The following is a 19,216-nucleotide window of genomic DNA, read 5'->3' as shown; positions in this document are numbered from 1 at the left end:
GTACTTGGTCTGACGATGGCAAAATCTTCTTGACCAACGCTGCATCTTCGCGACGCCCGCTTTCACGCGCCGTCCAAACTATTTCGCAAATAAATATCCCCAATGATTACCCGGATTATTCTACGTATAATACTACATATCCACCACTCAGTTTCCTGTAGTCTCTAGGCGATAGCCAGAGAGCAGATCTACGTCCGTCTCGGCCTGAGCGGCTTCGCGTGCGGCCTTGCGGGCCATGATCCTTTCGTATGCAGCGTCCTTCGCCGACTGCGATGACTCTGTGCCCATGAGCTTCGCGGCCGCGCCGTTGATCGTGTCGTGAATCAGTTGCGCCCACTTCCAAGGGCTGCCCGCCTCGGGGATCGAAGCGAAGTACTCCCAGCCGGCGACGCCTCCGAACGACCTGCCGTACACCGCGGTGAGATCCCGGATGCTCTGCACCACGCTGTCCGTGTTGACGTAGCCACCACCGAGGCTCGGGTTCGTTAGCGTGCTCGCGACGACCTTCTCTGGCTGGAAGACACCATCGGCGTGTTCGACGATGCTAACGTACTGGTCGTCGGGGAAGATGGACCCAAAGCCGGAGTAGAACTGCGCGTTGTACCAGGAGATGTTGCCGCCGACGCGATGCTCGAGGTCCACGTAGTTGAAGCCGGAGAGATTGCCGCTCTCTTCGAGGGCGGATGCCACGGGCGCCAGCGTGATGAGGAAGTCCTGACCGAAATCCGCCTGAGAAGCAGGGGTTCAGCGATCGATTGGTGCCTTCGGTGCACGCGACGAACCTTGAGCTGGGTGATGAGCCTCGTGACAACCTCGATATCAGTGGATTGCTCGACGTCCAGGTCCATGCCGTCTAAGTCGTAGCTGAGGAAGTTCGAATCAGGAAGGAAGCGTGGGAGAAGATAGGAACCACGCACTCGAGGATCGTCTGGTACAGGTCCGGGTAGTAGGTGTCCCAGTTCTCCTCCGAGAGGCAGGTGTAGGTGCCCGGCGCCGCGCCACCCAGCATACCGATGACCTTGACACCGTTCTCCTGCAGCTCGGTAATTTCTGGCCACATCTGGTCGTAGTACGCATCGGACGGCGGGTGGTCGTTGAGCGTCACTGAGTTGCCAACCTTGTTGAAGTTAAGGTGGTACGCCGCGAGATAGAGATGGGTGATGAACCCGATGAGCGGCAGGGGCGACACGTAGTTTCCCGCGTCATACTGGGTCTGGTAGTACACGGCGACACGGGAGGCGTCCGACATGGCGGGGGGACAGTTCGAAGGAGCGAACTGAGGGTAGCCAAAATCGGTAGTCCTTATATACAAAGCGAGGACCCGAAGCCTTGTCTTGGCGAGAAGCAGGGGAAGGTACGTACCGAAGCATGCGGCCGCGACGCCCAACGCGGAAGGGGTATAGAGGAATCTCAAGGGGCAACAGCACCGGAGTATACAGTAGCGCGCCCGCTTCGAGGTTTCTCGGGTGGGTCGCGAACCATTGAATAAAGCGCGACGAGCTAGGCGGCGCGTAAAACGGCGTCAACTACGGGCTCTTGCGTATCACGCGCTGGTAGCAGTGCTTCAGAAGCGGCCACGACGAGTGTGAGGAGGTGAAGCGGCCGGGATTGTAGCAGAGTGAGAGTCTATAACCAGTTCAGTTGAATGATCCGGTGCCTCGAGGAATGGCCAGCTTCGAGCTCGTGGCAGGGGACGATGCGGCATGCGGAAAGACAGTGCGCCCGGCGGGTGGCGAGATAAAGCAGGGCAGCACGAGAGCCTGGATCGAGCGGGCTAATTCTCCTTGCGTCTTACGCAGATGACAAGAAGCACTCGGTTAGATGACTAGAGAGCAAGCCGGACGCTGGCATAGAGCGATACAGCCGGCGATAGAAGCCGTGCGCTACACACGGTGGTGGCGATTGCGAAGACGATTGAGGACGTTAGGCCGTCGATATGAGCTTCTGAGTCGCCCGCGGCTGCGTGGCCCTTCGAGCAGGCAGTTAAAATCGTTCGCATGACATGGTGGACGCAGAAGACTGGCGATTCAACCGAAAGGGGCAATTTATCCTGCCACGCGCAGAGGCACGTGGGAGGAGTTGTGGGTCCGATATCACCGTGTGGCGACCTTGCCTCCGACAGCCATAGCGTCCTGTCTGTCGACTAGCATGCGCCATGCCAAGACCGACAACGAATGAATCTGCACTTGTCTACGAGGGCAAGCCTGTATACTCCTGCTCCAACTGTTCGGCCGTGATTGTCAGTCCCTCAGCCCCCTTCTTGCAACGCGCGGAAGTTGGGCTAAATCCTCGGAATACATCGCAGACTCTTCAAGACGAACTCGTTAGCAAGACCTTCTCTGGGAGAGAGGGGCGCGGCTTGTCCGTACTGGCCATCATATTGTCATTCAATTGAGTACTAATTCCCGAAGTTTAGTCTCGCTCATTCGGCCACCAATGTTCGCCTGGGACAGAAGGAAGACAGGCCCTTGATGTACGTTATTGACGATCCGTCATATATGTGCTGACGGGTAGACAGGACGGGCGTGCACACCGTCGCCGATATAACCTGCCTGGGCTGCGGAGACCGCCTAGGCTGGTACTACCACAAGGCTGCCGACCCATCACAGAAGTACAAAGAAGGTAAGTCGGACGATCTATAGCAATTCAAGTGCTCGATTGATCTTGTTATGCCAGGGAAGTATGTGCTGGAGAAGGAGAAGCTCGTGAAGGAGAACAATTGGGCTTAGGTTCTTCGCAGGTAAAGTCAAAGTTCGGGCTAGAGGGCGACACGCGACACTTCTGTAACGATTGGAAGCGCATACGTCGAGGTCGTCTATTCAAAGCGCCACGGATACGATGGCTGCTGTACTATCATATTCAAGAATTCCTGCAGGGGGAAAGGTTTCAACCTCAGCATCTCCTTGACGTGGAAATACTCGAAGTCCGCAACGATGTACATCATAGTACGCTGCGCCCCTTCGGCTGGCCATCGATCCACTGTGTCTACCCTGAAATCGAAATTCGGCGTTTCTGCGTCAAAGATGACATGAAGTTCGATATGACAGCCGTCTCTGAGGTCGGCTTGAATAGCAGGCAGAGCAATTTCCTTGCACAATAGCGAGTGGCTGACATTGACGCGGCACCGCGTCGTTTCCTCGAGGAATATCCGGTCTTCTAGCCCTAACTTGATACTGCCCGCTTCAAAGGGCGTGACTACAGGTGCGGATCGTGATAGACAGTGAGAACGTACCCTCCGCCGCTCCCTCACAATCTACACGATGTTGCACGCGCCAATGTATTCTCTGGCATTCCTCCGAGCAGTAATATACTTCCCGACAGGCGCAGACCCTGAGGTCCTTGGTGTTCGACGTGCACTGGATGAAGGTTAGACATCTTCTCGCTGTTCAGGTAGAAAAAAGCTCAGCTCACTGTTGGATTCGAGCAGTGTCGAACACTTTTCAACCTCTGCCTACACACTTCCCATGCCAAAGAAAGAAGTCTCTTCTCCTCAACGAGCTGTTCCCACCGCGTGGGCAGCATGCCTAAGTGGGACGGCAGTTCTCCCAACAGAACAAGGTCGTCACCAGAGCTGATGAAGCGCTTTGCTACATGGCGAAGGTGGGTTGTCATGCATACGGTGGTGATCATGACCTCGGGGCCAGCACGGAAACCGAGGACGTGATCCTCCGGAAGACAGGCAAGTTGAGCGAGGGTATTCCGCAGGCCGGTCAGCAGCCCGCCCGATAGTGCCAGGTATATAACACGACCATCCAGCTCTGTGCTGTGCAGAGCGTAGAGAATCATGCCCATGGAGGCAGCACGAACGGCCGTGTCCGGTGCGCGAGACAGCTCCAGCAAGTGACTAGTCTGCCTCCGTATCGTTCTGCTCGAGGAGGGAGGGAATGTGTAGGACGGTATGCGTGCAAGGTAGACGATAGGATTGATGTAAACATCCTCCCAAGTAACGTCTGCGATGTGGTGATGCAGACGCAGGCCACGCCCCAAATTTGCTAGCATTCTGCGTCGAAGCTTGCCGGGGTGACCGCCCGATATCTTGGCCAACACCTCGACGACCCGGTCGTAGTATGGGGAGTCAGACTTGGTGATGAGCTCGCCGATAGTGCCCTGGCTATGCCTCGTCCGCAGGAAGAGTGATTCGTCGCTATCGCTCTCGAGCTGCATGAGCGTGGCGTCCGAGTCATCCAATACATGGTCGTGGTACCAGAGTGCTATGAGCATGGTGAGCGGCGCTCCGCTCATCGTGTCCCCAGCCTGCGATTGAGCGTCCGTCTCCTTAAGCGACAGCTTCAGTGCCATGGCGAGCATAGCAGGTATGGCGACAGAGAGCGATTCTCGGTCATGACCCTCTGAGAGAACCTTGCCGAAGAGGGGGTTGACGAACTCAATCCACGTCCAGGCAGCGGTCCATAAAGAGCGAAAGCCGACCAGGAGAGTGCGAAGGACAACTGTGGACTTTGCTTTCTTCGGATATGGCATGAGAATCCTGGAGAGCACCCTCATTTCGCTGATGACTCCTCGGATACGCGGGTTAACGGGGATGCCAGACCTAGAGGAGAGCTGCGGGGGACCACTGGCAGTCAGGAAGGGAAAAGCCCGACGCCATGTATTTGGCCGCGATAGTGGTTCCAATAGTTCGGCTTGTATGATGGGATCGGCTTCCTGCACAGCGTCTTTGACTCTCTGCAGGATTGCTGCACCATGATCGAGGGCCATGACAGTGCCAGGAGCAACGGTGAGGCTTGATGTCCAGTCGACGACGAGCTTGCCGATCTCCATGCCGCTCGAGGATGGCAGTCGAGAGCAAGTCCGCCTTGCGAGATGCCGGCCCGAGACGCGCAAAGCCCTTCGGCCCGCCATCCGGTGTCCCTCGTCGCCGCCAGCGTCGCGTAACGAGTTGACTGCTCCCCTCATCGCGCGCTCAGTCGGCATGGCTCTGGAACTCCCACCGGAACTGCTGGTGTCAATACAGCGTGTTCTCGAACTGAAGGAGGATGCGGATGCAGAGGCCATCGACAGCCTGGGCCCGAACTTCTCCCCCGTCGACGTGCTGAACAAGTTCTTCCCAAATGGTGCGCGCCATCCAAGTATTTCAGTACAATCCGTGAACACTCTATGCAGAAGCATCGCTCGCAAATCTCGAAAGTGTACGAAAGTCTCTCGCTGATGATCAGGCCGCCCTTGAGCGCGAAATCGCCGGACTCCGCGAAGATCTCAAGCGCGAGCAGGACCCATCGAAGATGCAGCTGCTTCAAGAGATGATCTCGGTGCGTGCTCATATTCCTCCCCCTTGTGCTCTGCTCTGAATAACCGCCTAGGATCTCCTCTCTCAAATGGCGCGCATACGAGAGAACGCGACCGAGTCCGAGGCTGTAGTTCGCAACATCACGAAGGACATACAGGTCCTTGACCTCGCCAAGAAGAACCTCATTCACAGCATGACTACGCTCAAGAGGCTACAGATGCTTGGTACGAGCTGCCATCCCCCATCCCACGGTCCAGTAGCTGAAGTCGGTATAGTGAATGCCCTCACTCAAGTGGAAGGCATGATACCCGAGAAACGTTACGCTGAGATCGCGCAGACATTGGCTGTGCGCGCTTCCACTTTGTTGTGCCAGCTCGGTACTCATCATCAGTGGTCTCGCGCAGGCAGTCAAGCAGATCTCGAACGCATTCCGCCCCTACATCACTATACCCCGCATCGCACAAATATGGAAGCGCATTCAGGAAGTACAAGGGCGTATACGAGGAATTCTGGATGAGGACTTTGATGCCTTGTGCGTGAACAATTCCCCGCAGCATCTATTCGAGCCGCTAATACCAATGCAGCTTCATGCAAGACACCAGCAAGCCCGTCAGACCCACGGTTATGGCCGATGCCTGCCTCGTTGCGGACGTGCTCGGCCCCGACGTACGCGCCCACCTTATAGATCGCTATGTCGCGCTGGAGATGAAGGATTACCGTCGTATATTCCGACCAGTGCGTGCTGTACTGGCACTGCAAGCATCTTTCTCACCAATTGCAACCCTCAGACAGACGAAGCAGGCCAGCTTGACAACCTAGCCCGTCGCTTTTCCTGGTTCCACCGGCTTCTCCAAACCCACGAACTCGAGCAAGGGCGCGTCTTCCCTGGGGAATGGCGCGTCGGGTGGTTCCTTGCCGCTCGGTTCGCCGACATCACGCGGTAAGTCCGGTCACTCAAGCATTCGAAGTTGCAATCAGTCTGACAAGGTGATAGGGATGATTTGGCGGTGGTCCTCTCGAAGGCCGCACCGACTCTCACCGCTAAGTCGCTTCTTGAAAACCTCGAATTGACGACGACCTTTGAGGCCGGGCTTGCGCGAAAGTGGGCTACTCCTGTAAGTCCGTATGTAGTTTCTCCGTACGCGGTTGGTAAGCTAACGCCTTCCGCGTCCAGTTCCAAGAAATCCTTGACGTCACGAACACTACGACGCAAGGCGTCGGTTCGCGAAAGCCCATCTCTTCAGCGTTCGAGCCGCATATGGGCATATTCATCGACGCGCAGGACAAGTATGTCGAGCGTGCATATCATCTGGCATCTTGCTGATGCTGTGTGCAGGGCGCTCGCGGTTTTGCTGGCACCTCATCGCAGTAGCATCAAGGGTGCTTCGAAAGCACGTCCCTCGTTGGATGTCCCAGCCGAAGGTAAGCCCGGCTTCCCCGTGTTTCTATCCCTTGGACGCTGACCTCGAAGCAGGAGACGCAGACGAAGGCGCTACGCCTATGACCGTGCTTCCGTCATCTACTGAGCTATTCCATGCGTATGCGGGGAGCCTCGAACAATGTGCCAAGTTATCGACCGGCAAGCCGCTCTTCGATCTCGCGGGACTGCACAAGAAGTGGCTGAAGATATATGCCGGTCAGTGCCTCGCTCTAGTTGTATGGCTAAGCTAAATCAACGGCTCCTCGTAGAGGATGTTCTCGCTCCCAGTCTCAAGACGTAAGTGGATCTTAACGCGTTGTTGAAGGATTACATTGACGCGATATGTCCGTCTTCAGCCCTACACCACGCTCGCGCAAATCAACGGAGTCTCGCATGGACATGAACATCCTCAAGCAAGCCTGCCTCGTCATCAACACCGCCGACTATTGCCAGACGACCTCCGCCGAGCTCGAACAGAAGATGCGCGAGCAGGTCGACGAAGCATACAAGGAGCAAATCTCCTTCCAAGCCGAAGCGGATTACTTCGTCAGGTACGCCGATTCTTCCCGGAATCAGAAAGTCTCGACTGACGCTTTTCTCAGCGTCATCTCCTCCGCGATCACAATTTTGCTGCACGAGCCCGAAGTCGGCGCGGAGCCGGGCTTCTCAGCGATGACACGGACTGCCTGGGCGACCTTGCAGCAAGTCACCGGTCCCTCCGCGTACACAAGTCAGATCGTATCCGCAACGGAGCAGGCGGTCGCGGCGATCAAGCCGCTCGTCGAGCAGAAGCGCTACCTGAGGAACTTCTTCGATAAGGCGGCGAGGTGAGCGTGACGGGGGTTTGTTTGGGAAGGTGGCACTGACGTACGTCTCAGCCTTGTCCTGGCGAAGTTCACGAACGCGCTGGTGAAGAGCCGGCCTATCAAGGAGACTGGCGCTGAGCAGGTCGGTGGCTTTACGATGCACGTCTTGGCGTGGCTGACGGACGCAATCTGTAGCTTCTCATTGACCTTCAAGTGCTGAAGGCGCATTTGCTGAAGCTGCCGGGCGACTTCGTGACGTCGGGGTACACGAAGAGCGTGAACAAGGCGACTACACGGCTGGAGACGCTGCTCAAGGTCGTCATGACGCTCGTGGTATGGCATTCTCACGACGATGTATTGCATGCGCCCATCATCTTCGCAGGACCCGCCAGAGGGTTTCATTCTGAATTATACGGTCCTCGTTGGCGACGCATCGTTCTCGAACTTCCAAAAGGTCAGACAGTCCTGGGTGTGGACCACCTCAGCTGACGTGCACGGTCCTCCGTAGATCCTCGACCTGAAAGGCACCCCCAAGGGCGAGCAAAACACGCTCCTTGATCAATTCCTTACCATCACGAGTACCAAGCCCGAGCTCGAGGGCTCGTCCTTCCTCACCTCCCTCGACATGGACCCGCAGGCGTCAACGTTAGCGCTCGTCAGTCCACGACCGGTACCATGGAACGAGGCCGTTGACAGTCCGGGGCGGGAGGGGCTGTTTGCTGGACTTGCGTCTCCACCGCCGGCGTCGGGGAATACGCCCGAAGGACAGAAACAAGGGGAGAAGAGGGAGGTGTTTTCGGATATTAGGCGGTTTGTGAGCTTTGGGTTGAGGAGGGATACGCAGGGGCCTGCTTGAGGGTTATGGCATGTCGCATCACCGTCATCTACGGCGATACCTGTTGATCTCCTGTACTCGCATATCAACTCAAAAGACTACCCTAGGACGAGCGCTTGCTTCAATTCAGCGACGAAGTACCTTCGATGCGCTCGGCGCATCTCAGCGTCAATTGTTTCTCATTTTATCCCGTATTTATATGTCCCCTGCATACCACTATGCAGACTGCGACATGCCTCTCTTTGACGTCAGTTCGCGCAGAGTTGCATTCTAAGCTGTGGACTTTCAGTGCGCTACATGTTGTCTGTAATTTACTAAACGATAGCCCGTGTAGGCCTCCCCTTCTGATCGAGTCGAGCTTCTGTATTGTAATTTTCAGTTGTGCCTACTATAGGCGAGACTTTCTGTTGATACCACCGTAATTTTGGTGCTTCATCAATAGCCTGGTGACCAAACCTCCGACGCGATGCGAAGCCGCGTTGGAGGGCTTGGTAAAACAGGCCGGGATTTTGGCTGACAGGCCTTACGATCGAGAACGTGCGCAGCGGCAATGCCCGGGGCAGAAATTATTGCCTTATGCGGAACTGTGAGGGCGGCGCGCGTCTTGGCTTCGCCCTTCACTGTACACGTGCTCCATCGACCGACTAGCCCCTCTGCACTCTACCGTACATCAATATGCAACCTAGCTCATCCAACCAGCACGCATACCCGTCTGGACTTACCCCTGGCGCTCAGGAAGACGCGTCGGTCGGTGCCAGCCGGGGTAAATTCAGATTCAAGCTTTTCAAATTGAGAAAGTCGCGAGCAAAGACGGTTCCCCCTCAAACCCCACAGCAAACGGCCTCCCTCCCTTCTCCAGTCGCTACCCCAGCCCCCATCCTCGATCCTCAGCGCGATGTCAGCCTGCGATTCTCGGTTTCTCCGACCCCCATCTCCCTGCCGTCTCCTACTTGGAACAGGGACCTCTCGCAGGCGCCGTTGACGACACGAACACGAAAGCGGTACACATTCTCCAAGGACCATGCCTGAGCTGATTATTAATCCTACTTGAATAGATGAGAAAGTGGATATATGCGCACATGAGACGCTTGTATGCGCTTCATAGGGGTAATTATAATCGTAATACCATGATGGCGTTCCAAAAAAGCGTGCAGAATTGCGGAGAGTCTTCCCAAAGCCGGTTCCTGCGTAGAGAAAGGTGTCTCTGCCGTGGAGTAGAGACAGCGCCGACGAGATTTGGGGAATTTTTGGACATTGTCGCTCGTCTGTACGGTACCAGCACAGTAGGCAGAGGTCTAGCGCTGTCGATATCAAGCGCGGAGAGCGTAGACTGATTATATACGCCAGAGGACATGCCGTCCGGTCGATATTTGCGACGGTGAGATTTAATCTATCCTAGGTGGTTCGGAGGCATAGCCACTCCTCGAGAGAGAGCAGGTAGGTCATAGGAGTAGGAGTTAAGGGTACATTATTGCTCGCGAACGCCTAAGGGGACCCCCCGAGCTTGCGAGGGAGGGGAAAGGCGGAGCGAGCAATATTGTCTGACCCACGTGATTCGGTAGAGGCCTGCCTCGCGGGTCGAAATTTATTCGCCCACGTGACCTAAAAGCTGACCCCCGCAGGGGGGTATTCCGCTCATTTTCTCACCCTGGTTATTTAGTAGAAAACGATGAGCATAGCTATGCGCATCCGCATACGAATTTTCGCGCTTCCTGCTCGATTTTTGATTGCTTTTGCCATGGAACTTGTTGACGCTACCGCCCGTTCAAATGTTGGTCTTTTCGCGCAGCTGAAAGCCGAGTACGACCGGTATAGCGTGCACTATCCCATGCCGAGGTTACGGCCGGATAGAGTCTTCCCTTGCTCTTCTACAACGCCTGCGCCGGCTGGCGCAGCGCCAGGGTCCAGAGCTTGTGACGTCACCTGTCATCGTTTGTTCGGCAAATGCCGATTTCAAGCGGCAGCAGCCTCAACGAGCCTGGACGCCAGCTGGATTCGACTTCAAGTACCCGGTCATACAGTAATATGAGCCAGGCAAGGAAACTGCGATTTATAGGTAAGGCAACATTGCTCGCTCGTGTCACGTAGTGTAAACTTTCCCAGCGAGCACCCCGCTATTATACCGCTAGCCTATGTTATGTTAGGAGGCTTGCAGTAGCAAAGGAACGTGAGGGGGAAGAGCAAGACGCGCGCCGCACTCATAGTTCCGCATAAGGCAATAATTCCTGCCTCGGAGACTGCCGCCGCGCACGTTCTCGATCGTAAGGCCTGTCAGCCAAAATCCCGGCCTGTTTTACTGGTCCCTCACACGCCGCTCCCCTTTGGCGTGTGAGGGCCGGCATCCGGTCTACTTCATCAAGGTTTTGGCTAGTCGCGATCCCAACTCCTTCTTACGATCGGTGCGCCAAAGCGCCAAGTGTACAGTTACTGCCCTCTTTGCCCAATCAAGGGCCTTATTCCTGGTCTTTCATTCCTGCTCCTTCTGATATCCCACCTCCCTCTATGAGTATAGAATGCCTTCCCTTTCTTCGTGAACCCGGAAGCGCGGCCTCGCTGTCAATGCCGAGGCGGGCGCAAGCCGAGCAGATTGCGCGCCACAATGCCTCCACGTGTCTGTTTCCCACACAGGCTCACACACTCATCACGCCACCTCACAGTATTAATATTACCCACCCTTCAATTGTATTGTAAAAATGCCTGTCGAATCAAACGTATCAAAAAAGCTCTTTTATCGAGGATGGTGAGTACTTGAGTACTCGCACAGGGATGGATTTTCTGAGAGATCAATCATGCTCGTGACTCGAACATGCTCAAGGAAGCCTAAACATCGCAATTTCTGCCCGATCCCCAACCTCCTTCACCACCCGCTTACTCTGCCCGCTCCGCGCCGCCGCCTCCAACAACAACTCCGTCGCGCGATCCAGTCTCTGCCGCCCACCCATCCCCTTCTTCCCATTCTCGTTCGTTTCCCTGTCCCAATCCACGCACAGGTTCAGGAACTCCGCTAACGAGCGCGTGTGCGTCGCCAGTTCCTCTTTACCGTTGTACGTGCTCAACTTGATTTTCCACGACTTCGACAACGTCCGCCCCGCGGCGAACCACCCGACGAGCGGGCTGCCGTCGCGGACGGGGAGGACGAGCGCGGGGCAGCCGTCGGGGAGCTGGTAGTGGAGGATGGACTGGCCGGGGCGGGCGGAGGAGGTACAGCCAAGACGGTAGGGCTTGAGGCCGAGGACGGTGACGAGCATGCGGCGATGCTTGGGGGAGGGCGATTCGTGGGGGCAGAGGGAGAAGATTTTGCTGGATTCGCGGAGGAGGGCTGGGTGGGGTGTTAGATTCGGTGTCGTTGTGTTGCTGATGTTGAAGTGGGCAAGAGGAGGGAAGCGAGGGGAGGAAGGGAGTGAGGTAAAGGAAAGGGAAGAAAAGGTGCCCACTTTGCGCGACTTGGTCATCGCCGTTGAGGAAGGGGCTGTGCGCGAAGATGACGTCGGGCGTGACCTTCCGTGGGATGAGGGGCGTGCGACCACTGGCGTATAGGTAGGGGCAGAACCAGCCTGGAGGCACTTTAGTCAATGCTGCTTTATGCGTGCGTGCTGTGACAAATACCCATCGTCGTGTCAAAGTACTCCCTGGTCTTGTCAACGATATTGGCTCCCGACGTCGTATCTGACGCATGATAAAGCCCAAGAAGCCTCCTTCCTCGTACTGCGGTAGCGCAGCGTGATCTTGAGCGTCTTCAAGTTCTCTGTCTTCAGTGTGCGGTCCTTCTCATCGCCTAGCTTTTCGATAGGCTGCTCTGAAGGCTCATATCAGCAAGGTTGCTCTATTGCGAGCATGGTCCCGCTGCGAGCACGGCCCTGGCGCGAAAGCCATTGACAGTCCTCGCGAGAATCAGGGCAGAGCCTAAGTCCAAGTACTCACCGATCAGCGCCTGGTCAGCGACCCCGACCACCGCATCCGTGCCTACTCGGGTTACGAGCTCGGCAACGATTCCGTCTCCGAGGAGGTCACCGCTGACCTCGCTTGCGAACGGCGTGATGAGGGTGGCCGTACCGCCGGTCGCAAAGTTTACGGTTTCGATAGCCATGTCTCTAAAGCGCACGCTAGGGTAGACGACAGGGCTCGAGTCTCTCCATGGGTTAACGAGGCGCGAGTCAGTGTAGTGGCTAGAGATGCATCACGGCTTTGGAGGTGCGCCACGATTTAGGCATATGCCAAGTGCAGATAACGACTTTGCCAACGAATGGACGCACCCAAGGCAGACTACGGCCATGGCCGAGTTTTTCGTCGTCTGCGCCATTGACGAGAGTAGGCGCGCTGCCAAGTTTTGACCCGATATGAAGCGTCATCATCGCATTCGCGCGAGGGTCGGGCGCCCGTCAGGACTGAGTACCGAAAGCTCACCTCCGTAATCATCCTGGTGAACCAAGAAAAGTTCTCTTCCTTTTCCGATTCGGTGAAGTGCGAGTCGTCAACGGGGCGCAGTTCGGACTTCTTGGTCTTCCCGAGGTTAGGCATGATGGATGTTGCGAGAGCGTTATGATATGAGTGGACTAGCTTCGCGCTGTGTCGTATTCCTCGCCTGCTAAACGGCGGTGACCTCGCGCCCCACCCAACCTGATGTCATGCAGTACGACGACTGCGCCTGGCGTGAGATTGTGCTCCTCCTGGGTATATGTCTTCACATGGTTGGGCTGGGAACTATCAAGAGCACTCCGAAAACATGTCGATGGTCGGATTCGAGGAGAATGCACGTGGTGTGTTGAAAATGCATGTGACTGTGCATACGTGACGCCACAGACGTGATGCGTGGCGTGGGAAACTCGCGTTCTTTGTTCTCCTCCTTGACGCGGTCCTTATTCATGACGCGACGCGCTGAAGTCGTTGCTTGTTTTCTACCACGATGTCGAACACAATAGCTTTGTAAGAAATTCTAGCGAGGAATAACGACCTGGATGCGACCATTCAATTCCCAGGTACCCGCTGTCCAACTTTACCTTCAGCGCGAAAGAGGCGCAGCCCGAAGAGGGTCCGTTCGTCCCCACATCTGGAGCGGCTGCAGAACAACTATGAAGACTTTGGCATGCGCAGGACAGATGAGGGGGTCCTTGTCGTCCACGATCACGGACATCCCCATATCCTGATGCTCCAGACCGCAAATGCGTTCTTCAAGCTGCGCGTCCTCGCCTTGTTGCGCTGTCAGGGTCGCTATTTCTGCTCTCGACAGCCCCGGAGACTACCTGAAATCCGGAGAGGATGAAGTCGATGGCCTCAAGCGGCGCCTGAATGAGTGCCTCGCTCCACCGAACGCCTCAAGTCTGTCCATTCGCCGCCCTTAGAGAGCCTCTGCTGACAGGTTCGCCAGGTCAGTTTAATCAGGGGCATGGCGCGGAGAATGGTTGGGAGATTGGGGACTGCCTCGCACAGTGATGGGGGCCGAATTTCGAGCTTCATGGTGCGCTTGTTCGACAAGCATATGCAGACCAGTGCCGCTGACCCGCGCCTGACCCCAGTAATACTTCGTCCCCGCACACATCACTAAATCTAAAGAGTGCAAGAAACTGTTCCTGGTCCAGATGACCGAGAAGTGTACGCTGCGGCCATCCTTCTCGTAATCTATCATGACCAAGCTCACGCTCTCGCAGATGTCCTGGCCGTCGCAAAGAATATGAAGCTACTCGCCATTCCCTTGTTCGAGCTTTACGACAATGCCGCCAAGTAAGCAGGACGGACGTTGGGACGAATGTTCCAGTCTCTTCTTTACTGACATCTGCATCTCAGATACGGCCCGCAATTGTCTGCCATCCCGCACTTGCTGTCTAGGTGGGCGCTATCTTACGTCCGTCGCTCGCGCTGACTCAAATGATCTCCCGCAGGTACAACTTCATCCACCAATGAAGTGGCTATGACCAGACAATCCCATGCATCGCTTCAGTTCCATACGTCGATTTTGCTCTCCCCTTGCTCGCCAGTACGGCCCTCTCTCAATGGTCCCTCAGAACCCACGGACAAGGATTACCTGCACATGGAACACCAAGATGTTTCTCGCCGTACGCTGTACTTTGCCCATGATGCCGCAATTTCATCATGACGCCGTGCTTACAAGCCCATAACGCAAAACTTCACCAACACCGCAAAGTCTAGCAGCTCTGTAAGTCCGTCGCGCATCATGAAGCCATGACCGTCGGTCGATTGTTACTCCTCGGACCCGGATCTCTTACCTGTAGACGGGGCCGCGTCGCCTGATTGCGGGTTGGCGTGGCTCGATCATGAGCTGACGTCGTCCACCTGACGGGCTTCCGTCCACGACCGCTAGCCCGCTCTGAGTCTAGGTTTAAATTTGCTTCTAGGTGCAGTGCTTGCTCTGATTTACCCTTCGTAGCGCTAATCTGGAGGTGATAGATACGCAGTCACCGGGCGCGTTCGAAGCTATGGTCGAGTGGGCTTGGAAGCTACGTCTCGGACGCACCTGAAGCTACATTCTGGGTATAATTGACGCTGTCATCGGGCGCCCTTGAAGCCACGTCCGGGGGCCCAGCTATCTTCTGGGGAGCGCATGCCTGTGTTCATTACGGTCCAGCACGGCCTTGCACGTCGTCGAGTATGGCCTTCATGTCGTCCGCAAGAGGCTGGCGCTGGCGAATCCCTCTGGTAGCTCCGTGCGTTTGGACGTCGGGTCACTTTACGCTGCACCCGTGTGTCCTGAGCAGATGGCTTAAACTCAAGGCAGATAGCAAGATCGGGGGCGTGTTAGCGTCTGCCTAATGGGCCTCGTGGTTCGTGCATGAACGTGAATGAACGCAGAAAATCAGGGGACGTACGACAGGTTTCGCGTCAGTGACGCTGCGGTGGCGGTCATAGTCGGTTCGTGATGTCCTAACCTGGCTGGTGTGGCCCCCTCCGCTTGGCCGGTGCTTGCTTTCGCAGGCGAGTGCACTTCCGCATTCGCGCGCGCACGTATGACCTACTTTCTAGGCACCCTTGGAATCGAAGTCCGGGAGTCAGGCAATCGAAGTCTGGTGCCATAGAACGGCTTTTTCGGGGTGCGCTGCCCTCGCCTGCCGTACCGTACGCTGCCCTCGCTCAGAGCAACTTGCACCCCCGCTGTTTGCATTCGACCACGGACATACCTCGACCGACCTGTCTCCGTACTACGGTACCCTCACTCAATATAACATACAGCCTAAACTCAGTCGGACGGCGGATAATGCGATCCCCTGGGCAGCTTCAGAAGGATGCGTGTTCTCAAGGCCTGCGGATGAATCGACATGGATGTGCTATAATTTGGTGGGGGCGCACAACTATGATGGCTCTCGTCAGTCTTGTCATGAACGCTCGCCTCAGTTCGACTATGAATGCCCTCGTCAAACCAACTATCAACACCCTCGTCAACCAAGCTACGACTGCTCTCGTCAATCACCAGGGTACATGTTTGTCCATTGTCTGTCAAATGAAGATCGAAGGGCCCGCCACCTCGATTCGTTCCCCCACAGCCCGGGCTGCGTCTTAAGCGCGTCACTGCATCGACCGGTAAGTAAGTGGCGCTCGGGTCCTCGATCGCAGCGGCAGTGCTTTGGATGTTTGGCAGGTCTTCGCGTGTAGCAAGGTGGGGGATATTAAGTAGGTCCTGGGGTATATAAGGAGGGCGGGCGAGCCTTTTTCTCCAGCTTCCAGTCGCAACTCATCTCTTGCACTCCAAGCCCTCTTCTCTACTTCTCCACCTCTCTTCGTACTCAGCAATCATGCGCTTCTTCGCTACCCTCGTCCTCGCTCTCCCTGCGCTCGCCATGGCCACGGCCGTGCCCCGCGACGTCAACGGCGGCACCCCTCCCAAGTCGTGCAGCTCAGGCCCTGTCTATTGCTGCAACAAGACCGAGGATGTACGCTTGCTACTTCATCGTGTCGCTGCCATGTTCACTGACGGTTATGTGCAGTCTAAGCACCTCGACAAGGGGACCACGGCGCTTTTGGGTCTCCTCAACATCAAGATCGGGGACCTCAAAGATTTGGTGTATGTGCTTTCCTCCATCGTCTTTATAATGCACGCATTGAATATCTTACAGTGGCCTCAACTGTTCGCCCCTCTCCGTCATCGGGGTTGGCGGCAACAGCTGCTCGGCGCAGACGGTGTGCTGCACGAACACCTACCAGGTACGTGTTGCGGTTTCTTTTATGCAGCTATGACTCATCCCTATCCTGCAGCATGGCCTGGTCAACGTTGGCTGCACTCCCATCAACATCGGCCTTTGAGGATGCGGATACCCGCCTGGTACTTCGCGAATTCAACAGTGCCCATTCTCAATTGCTCTCCCTTATGTGCCCGTTTGAGATAACATGTTGCTCCTTCTTTTTGTATGCTCGTATGAGCATGTTTCCCTGAATATACTGATCCTGCCCCATGTTGCGATCTGAGTACGTTCCCGACCACTGCTGTAGCATAATGGGTCTAGCAGCGGCAGCCGCCGAAGAAGCCGACATCAATTGAGTGCTTGGTCCGAAAGTCAACTTGTCGACGACGATGGCTCCTTCTCTTGCTATCGTCGCCTCCTTCTCGCCCTGATCAACCCCAGTCCAGCCTCTCTCGACATACTCACCAATGTCTGTTTCAAATTCAGCTGCACAGGAAGTGACAATTAGGGCCTGAAGAACACATTGGAGGAGGAATCCACACGCCTATACCACCGCGTAGACACGCGTGCAGAGGAGCTATTATCTCTTCCTGAGCCATCGCCAGGCCGTCGGCACGAGGATATCATAGCAAGCGAGCATACATGACTTACCTGCCTTCGAAGGCAAGTCAGTGACCGACGATGGGTCGAAAGCTCTACAAATCTTCTGACTCTATCCTGCTGTCGTGCGCCTGGACCTGGTCTGCTTTATGTATCGGTGCAACGCCCCTTTGACAGTGAATCGATCATGAATGCTGACCATCTATTGTGCACCCTCATAGGTTGATTCGTGAGGCAAGTCTCTTGGTAATCGTTTGTAGCAACGTCTCTGGAATTGCGGCTCGTAGACAGAGGCTGTTGCACCGAAGTCCTTGCTCGACGTTCGCTGAGGATGCAGTGGGCTGCCCAGCGCGAATCGAAGATGAATCGCCACAAGAGAGCACAACGTCATGGAATCAGCTAGCCATTGTCCACCATGTAATAAGCGAAAACAACAGCAACGGTAGTATAGCCACATCCCGTATATCGTACAAAATATCCCTCGTCAAGCTCCGTTGCCTCCCCGGGCGTGCGCTTATCAGCGTCGTCTTCAACACGCGCTTCAGAGGCGCAGCGTAAGACGGAGGACTTCGCCCAGGTCCTGGAGAGCTGCGCTGACGCGTCAGGCGCATGGGTCGCCGTCCGCTCGACAATGATGCAGGCGCGGGAAGGGCGTCCTCGTCTTCCTCCTCGTAGAAGTCGTCGTCTTGGTAAGTTTGCTTCTGCCCGACAACGCGGAGGTAAGGACGCGAGGCAGAAGTACTGCGCCATGGCCCGTCGCTGCTATGCGAAAAACGACGTCGATATCGCGCCAACGCATTCATGACGCCGATGAGCGCGAGGGAAAGCACTAGCAAGGGCACATAGACGCCGAGATAGATATGCAGCTGGTCAGGGAGCAGGCAGAGTGTCGTTGCAGCGGTGGCAGGGGACTTGAAATTTCGATCTGTCGGCGCAAGAGACAGTAGCTGGTATCCAGGTCGCCTGACACCCATGGCCATGGAAAGACTTTTCACCGTGATCTCTGGCGCAGTCCGCCCTGAGTAGTGGTGCGTATACTCGCAATAATCATGATCGTCTCCGCTGTGTTGAATTGTACCTTTAACATCGCTCGGAAGGACGGAGAAACTTACCTAAAGACGAAAGTGGGCTTGATAAACTCCAGCAGCATCTGACTCGCCTCGCGGCTGATGGTGTTCTCGTACCCTCCCCCATGCCCTGCATGAATAGTGCCTCTTTCTCGGAGCGGTCCGCATCCACTCTTCGGCGGTCGGTGGAGGGGTATGTGGGTGAGCAGGATGCGAGGAATCGCGTCGTCTATAGGTGGGCTACATTTAGCGGGGTTCATGCGGAGATGTGGGGTCGGACCACACCTAAATCACGTGGGATATTCTTCGCGAAGGACATCGTGCCGTTGGGAGGGAACGACCAATCGTCGAACGTGCGTCCGAGGGAGATCCGCTCGCGGTCCTCGTCGACGAGGCCGGGGGCGTCGATCATGACGAGGGCGTGGCCACCCACATATGCGATCTTGTTGGGTTCACCAAAGTGCGCGACGTAGCGTGCGTTGGCTTGGGTGGATCGCGAGTATGCTGAGGGTTCGCCAAGGCCGATGTCGTGGTTCCCGGGAATGTAAAATGTGGGGGTAGTACCGCTGCCTTGGAAGACGCGCCGAAAGCGACGGTGGTAAGCGGAATACCTGCGGTGGAGGATGAAGTGTAAGTACCGATGCGTCGGGGAATGGCTGGGGAACGCACTCTTTATCCGTCACGTCCATCCGCCCGTTGTCCAGCATATCTCCGAGGAAGACAATTTTGTCTGGCCGAGAGCGTAGGGCCGCGCGCCAGTTCTTGCGCAGATTGAGATCGACGATGACCTGGGAGAGCCATTGCAGCGCGGGATGACGGCCGGGGTACGAGTTCATGTCGAGGATCTGAGGGTCTGCAACCAGCAGAACATGCTCCGCATCGTCAGCGCGCTAAAAATGGGGGTCAGATGCATCGACGCGCAGCTCGCTGGCGACGCACATCCTGGCGAGGGGCCGGCCATTCGCACGAGCCGGCGTGGAGATAGAACGTCCATAGCTCGAAGTAGAATACAGAGAATACCCAGACGACCTTCAACGCCTGGACGACGACATGGCGACCCGAGGGCATGAAGGGAGGAGGAGAAAGAGATAGGGAAGTAAAAACGCAGCGAAGT

At 56.1% G+C, this 19,216-nt stretch overlaps 9 protein-coding genes across 9 annotated transcripts; 5 read left to right on the top strand and 4 right to left on the bottom strand.

Annotated features, from left to right (window-relative positions):
- Positions 1 to 17: 17 nt before the first annotated feature.
- On the bottom strand, positions 18 to 1,259 carry SCHCODRAFT_02635003 (glycoside hydrolase family 18 protein). The gene is made up of 3 exons (XM_003029386.2): positions 918 to 1,259; positions 783 to 864; positions 18 to 729 (listed from the first exon to the last, which is right to left on the bottom strand). Exons 1-3 carry the CDS (start codon positions 1,247 to 1,249, stop codon positions 148 to 150), a joined length of 996 nt encoding a protein of 331 aa, XP_003029432.1. The 5' UTR covers positions 1,250 to 1,259; the 3' UTR covers positions 18 to 147.
- Positions 1,260 to 2,103: 844 nt separating this feature from the next.
- SCHCODRAFT_02371228 (yippee-domain-containing protein) lies at positions 2,104 to 2,963 on the top strand. Its single transcript, XM_003029790.2, has 5 exons — positions 2,104 to 2,361; positions 2,417 to 2,473; positions 2,519 to 2,622; positions 2,677 to 2,680; positions 2,741 to 2,963. Exons 1-5 carry the CDS (start codon positions 2,156 to 2,158, stop codon positions 2,742 to 2,744), a joined length of 375 nt encoding a protein of 124 aa, XP_003029836.2. The 5' UTR covers positions 2,104 to 2,155; the 3' UTR covers positions 2,745 to 2,963.
- On the bottom strand, positions 2,816 to 4,790 carry SCHCODRAFT_02680067 (uncharacterized protein; the record flags this gene model as incomplete). Its single annotated transcript, XM_050346730.1, has 3 exons — positions 3,412 to 4,790; positions 3,233 to 3,356; positions 2,816 to 3,195 (listed from the first exon to the last, which is right to left on the bottom strand). The coding sequence occupies exons 1-3, from the start codon at positions 4,777 to 4,779 to the stop codon at positions 2,816 to 2,818; spliced, it is 1,872 nt and encodes a 623-aa protein (XP_050198899.1). The 5' UTR covers positions 4,780 to 4,790.
- Positions 4,791 to 4,882: 92 nt separating this feature from the next.
- Positions 4,883 to 8,538, top strand: SCHCODRAFT_02634994 (uncharacterized protein). The gene is made up of 18 exons (XM_050345843.1): positions 4,883 to 5,072; positions 5,122 to 5,267; positions 5,319 to 5,469; positions 5,521 to 5,591; positions 5,650 to 5,777; positions 5,830 to 5,980; positions 6,034 to 6,185; positions 6,240 to 6,360; positions 6,420 to 6,532; positions 6,582 to 6,667; positions 6,720 to 6,881; positions 6,935 to 6,962; positions 7,022 to 7,216; positions 7,268 to 7,492; positions 7,544 to 7,613; positions 7,667 to 7,804; positions 7,854 to 7,925; positions 7,980 to 8,538. Exons 1-18 carry the CDS (start codon positions 4,931 to 4,933, stop codon positions 8,325 to 8,327), a joined length of 2,499 nt encoding a protein of 832 aa, XP_050198898.1. The 5' UTR covers positions 4,883 to 4,930; the 3' UTR covers positions 8,328 to 8,538.
- A 411-nt stretch (positions 8,539 to 8,949) lies between these two features.
- On the top strand, positions 8,950 to 9,487 carry SCHCODRAFT_02634991 (uncharacterized protein). Its single transcript, XM_003029788.3, has one exon. The coding sequence runs from the start codon at positions 8,982 to 8,984 to the stop codon at positions 9,333 to 9,335; it is 354 nt and encodes a 117-aa protein (XP_003029834.1). The 5' UTR covers positions 8,950 to 8,981; the 3' UTR covers positions 9,336 to 9,487.
- A 1,551-nt stretch (positions 9,488 to 11,038) lies between these two features.
- Positions 11,039 to 13,013, bottom strand: SCHCODRAFT_0258037 (uncharacterized protein). Its single transcript, XM_003029384.1, has 6 exons — positions 12,711 to 13,013; positions 12,560 to 12,597; positions 12,228 to 12,472; positions 12,013 to 12,102; positions 11,741 to 11,860; positions 11,039 to 11,625 (listed from the first exon to the last, which is right to left on the bottom strand). Exons 1-6 carry the CDS (start codon positions 12,822 to 12,824, stop codon positions 11,117 to 11,119), a joined length of 1,116 nt encoding a protein of 371 aa, XP_003029430.1. The 5' UTR covers positions 12,825 to 13,013; the 3' UTR covers positions 11,039 to 11,116.
- A 133-nt stretch (positions 13,014 to 13,146) lies between these two features.
- SCHCODRAFT_02634974 (uncharacterized protein) lies at positions 13,147 to 14,238 on the top strand. The gene is given in 8 exon segments (XM_050345842.1): positions 13,147 to 13,229; positions 13,283 to 13,335; positions 13,382 to 13,496; positions 13,534 to 13,622; positions 13,857 to 13,895; positions 13,952 to 14,024; positions 14,088 to 14,163; positions 14,183 to 14,238. 7 exon segments carry the CDS (start codon positions 13,210 to 13,212, stop codon positions 14,161 to 14,163), a joined length of 465 nt encoding a protein of 154 aa, XP_050198897.1. The 5' UTR covers positions 13,147 to 13,209; the 3' UTR covers positions 14,183 to 14,238.
- A 1,733-nt stretch (positions 14,239 to 15,971) lies between these two features.
- Positions 15,972 to 16,693, top strand: Hyd1 (fungal hydrophobin). Its single transcript, XM_050345841.1, has 4 exons — positions 15,972 to 16,186; positions 16,241 to 16,317; positions 16,370 to 16,457; positions 16,509 to 16,693. The coding sequence occupies exons 1-4, from the start codon at positions 16,049 to 16,051 to the stop codon at positions 16,554 to 16,556; spliced, it is 351 nt and encodes a 116-aa protein (XP_050198896.1). The 5' UTR covers positions 15,972 to 16,048; the 3' UTR covers positions 16,557 to 16,693.
- A 609-nt stretch (positions 16,694 to 17,302) lies between these two features.
- SCHCODRAFT_02634967 (Metallo-dependent phosphatase) lies at positions 17,303 to 19,188 on the bottom strand. Its single transcript, XM_050345840.1, has 5 exons — positions 19,042 to 19,188; positions 18,772 to 18,992; positions 18,388 to 18,713; positions 18,148 to 18,331; positions 17,303 to 18,097 (listed from the first exon to the last, which is right to left on the bottom strand). The coding sequence occupies exons 1-5, from the start codon at positions 19,168 to 19,170 to the stop codon at positions 17,431 to 17,433; spliced, it is 1,527 nt and encodes a 508-aa protein (XP_050198895.1). The 5' UTR covers positions 19,171 to 19,188; the 3' UTR covers positions 17,303 to 17,430.
- Between the last annotated feature and the right edge of the window lie 28 nt (positions 19,189 to 19,216).

Source organism: Schizophyllum commune, assembly GCF_000143185.2.
Source record: "Schizophyllum commune H4-8 unplaced genomic scaffold SCHCOscaffold_9, whole genome shotgun sequence".
Taxonomy (NCBI): domain Eukaryota; kingdom Fungi; phylum Basidiomycota; class Agaricomycetes; order Agaricales; family Schizophyllaceae; genus Schizophyllum; species Schizophyllum commune.
This window is presented reverse-complemented; position numbering and strand designations above follow the sequence as displayed.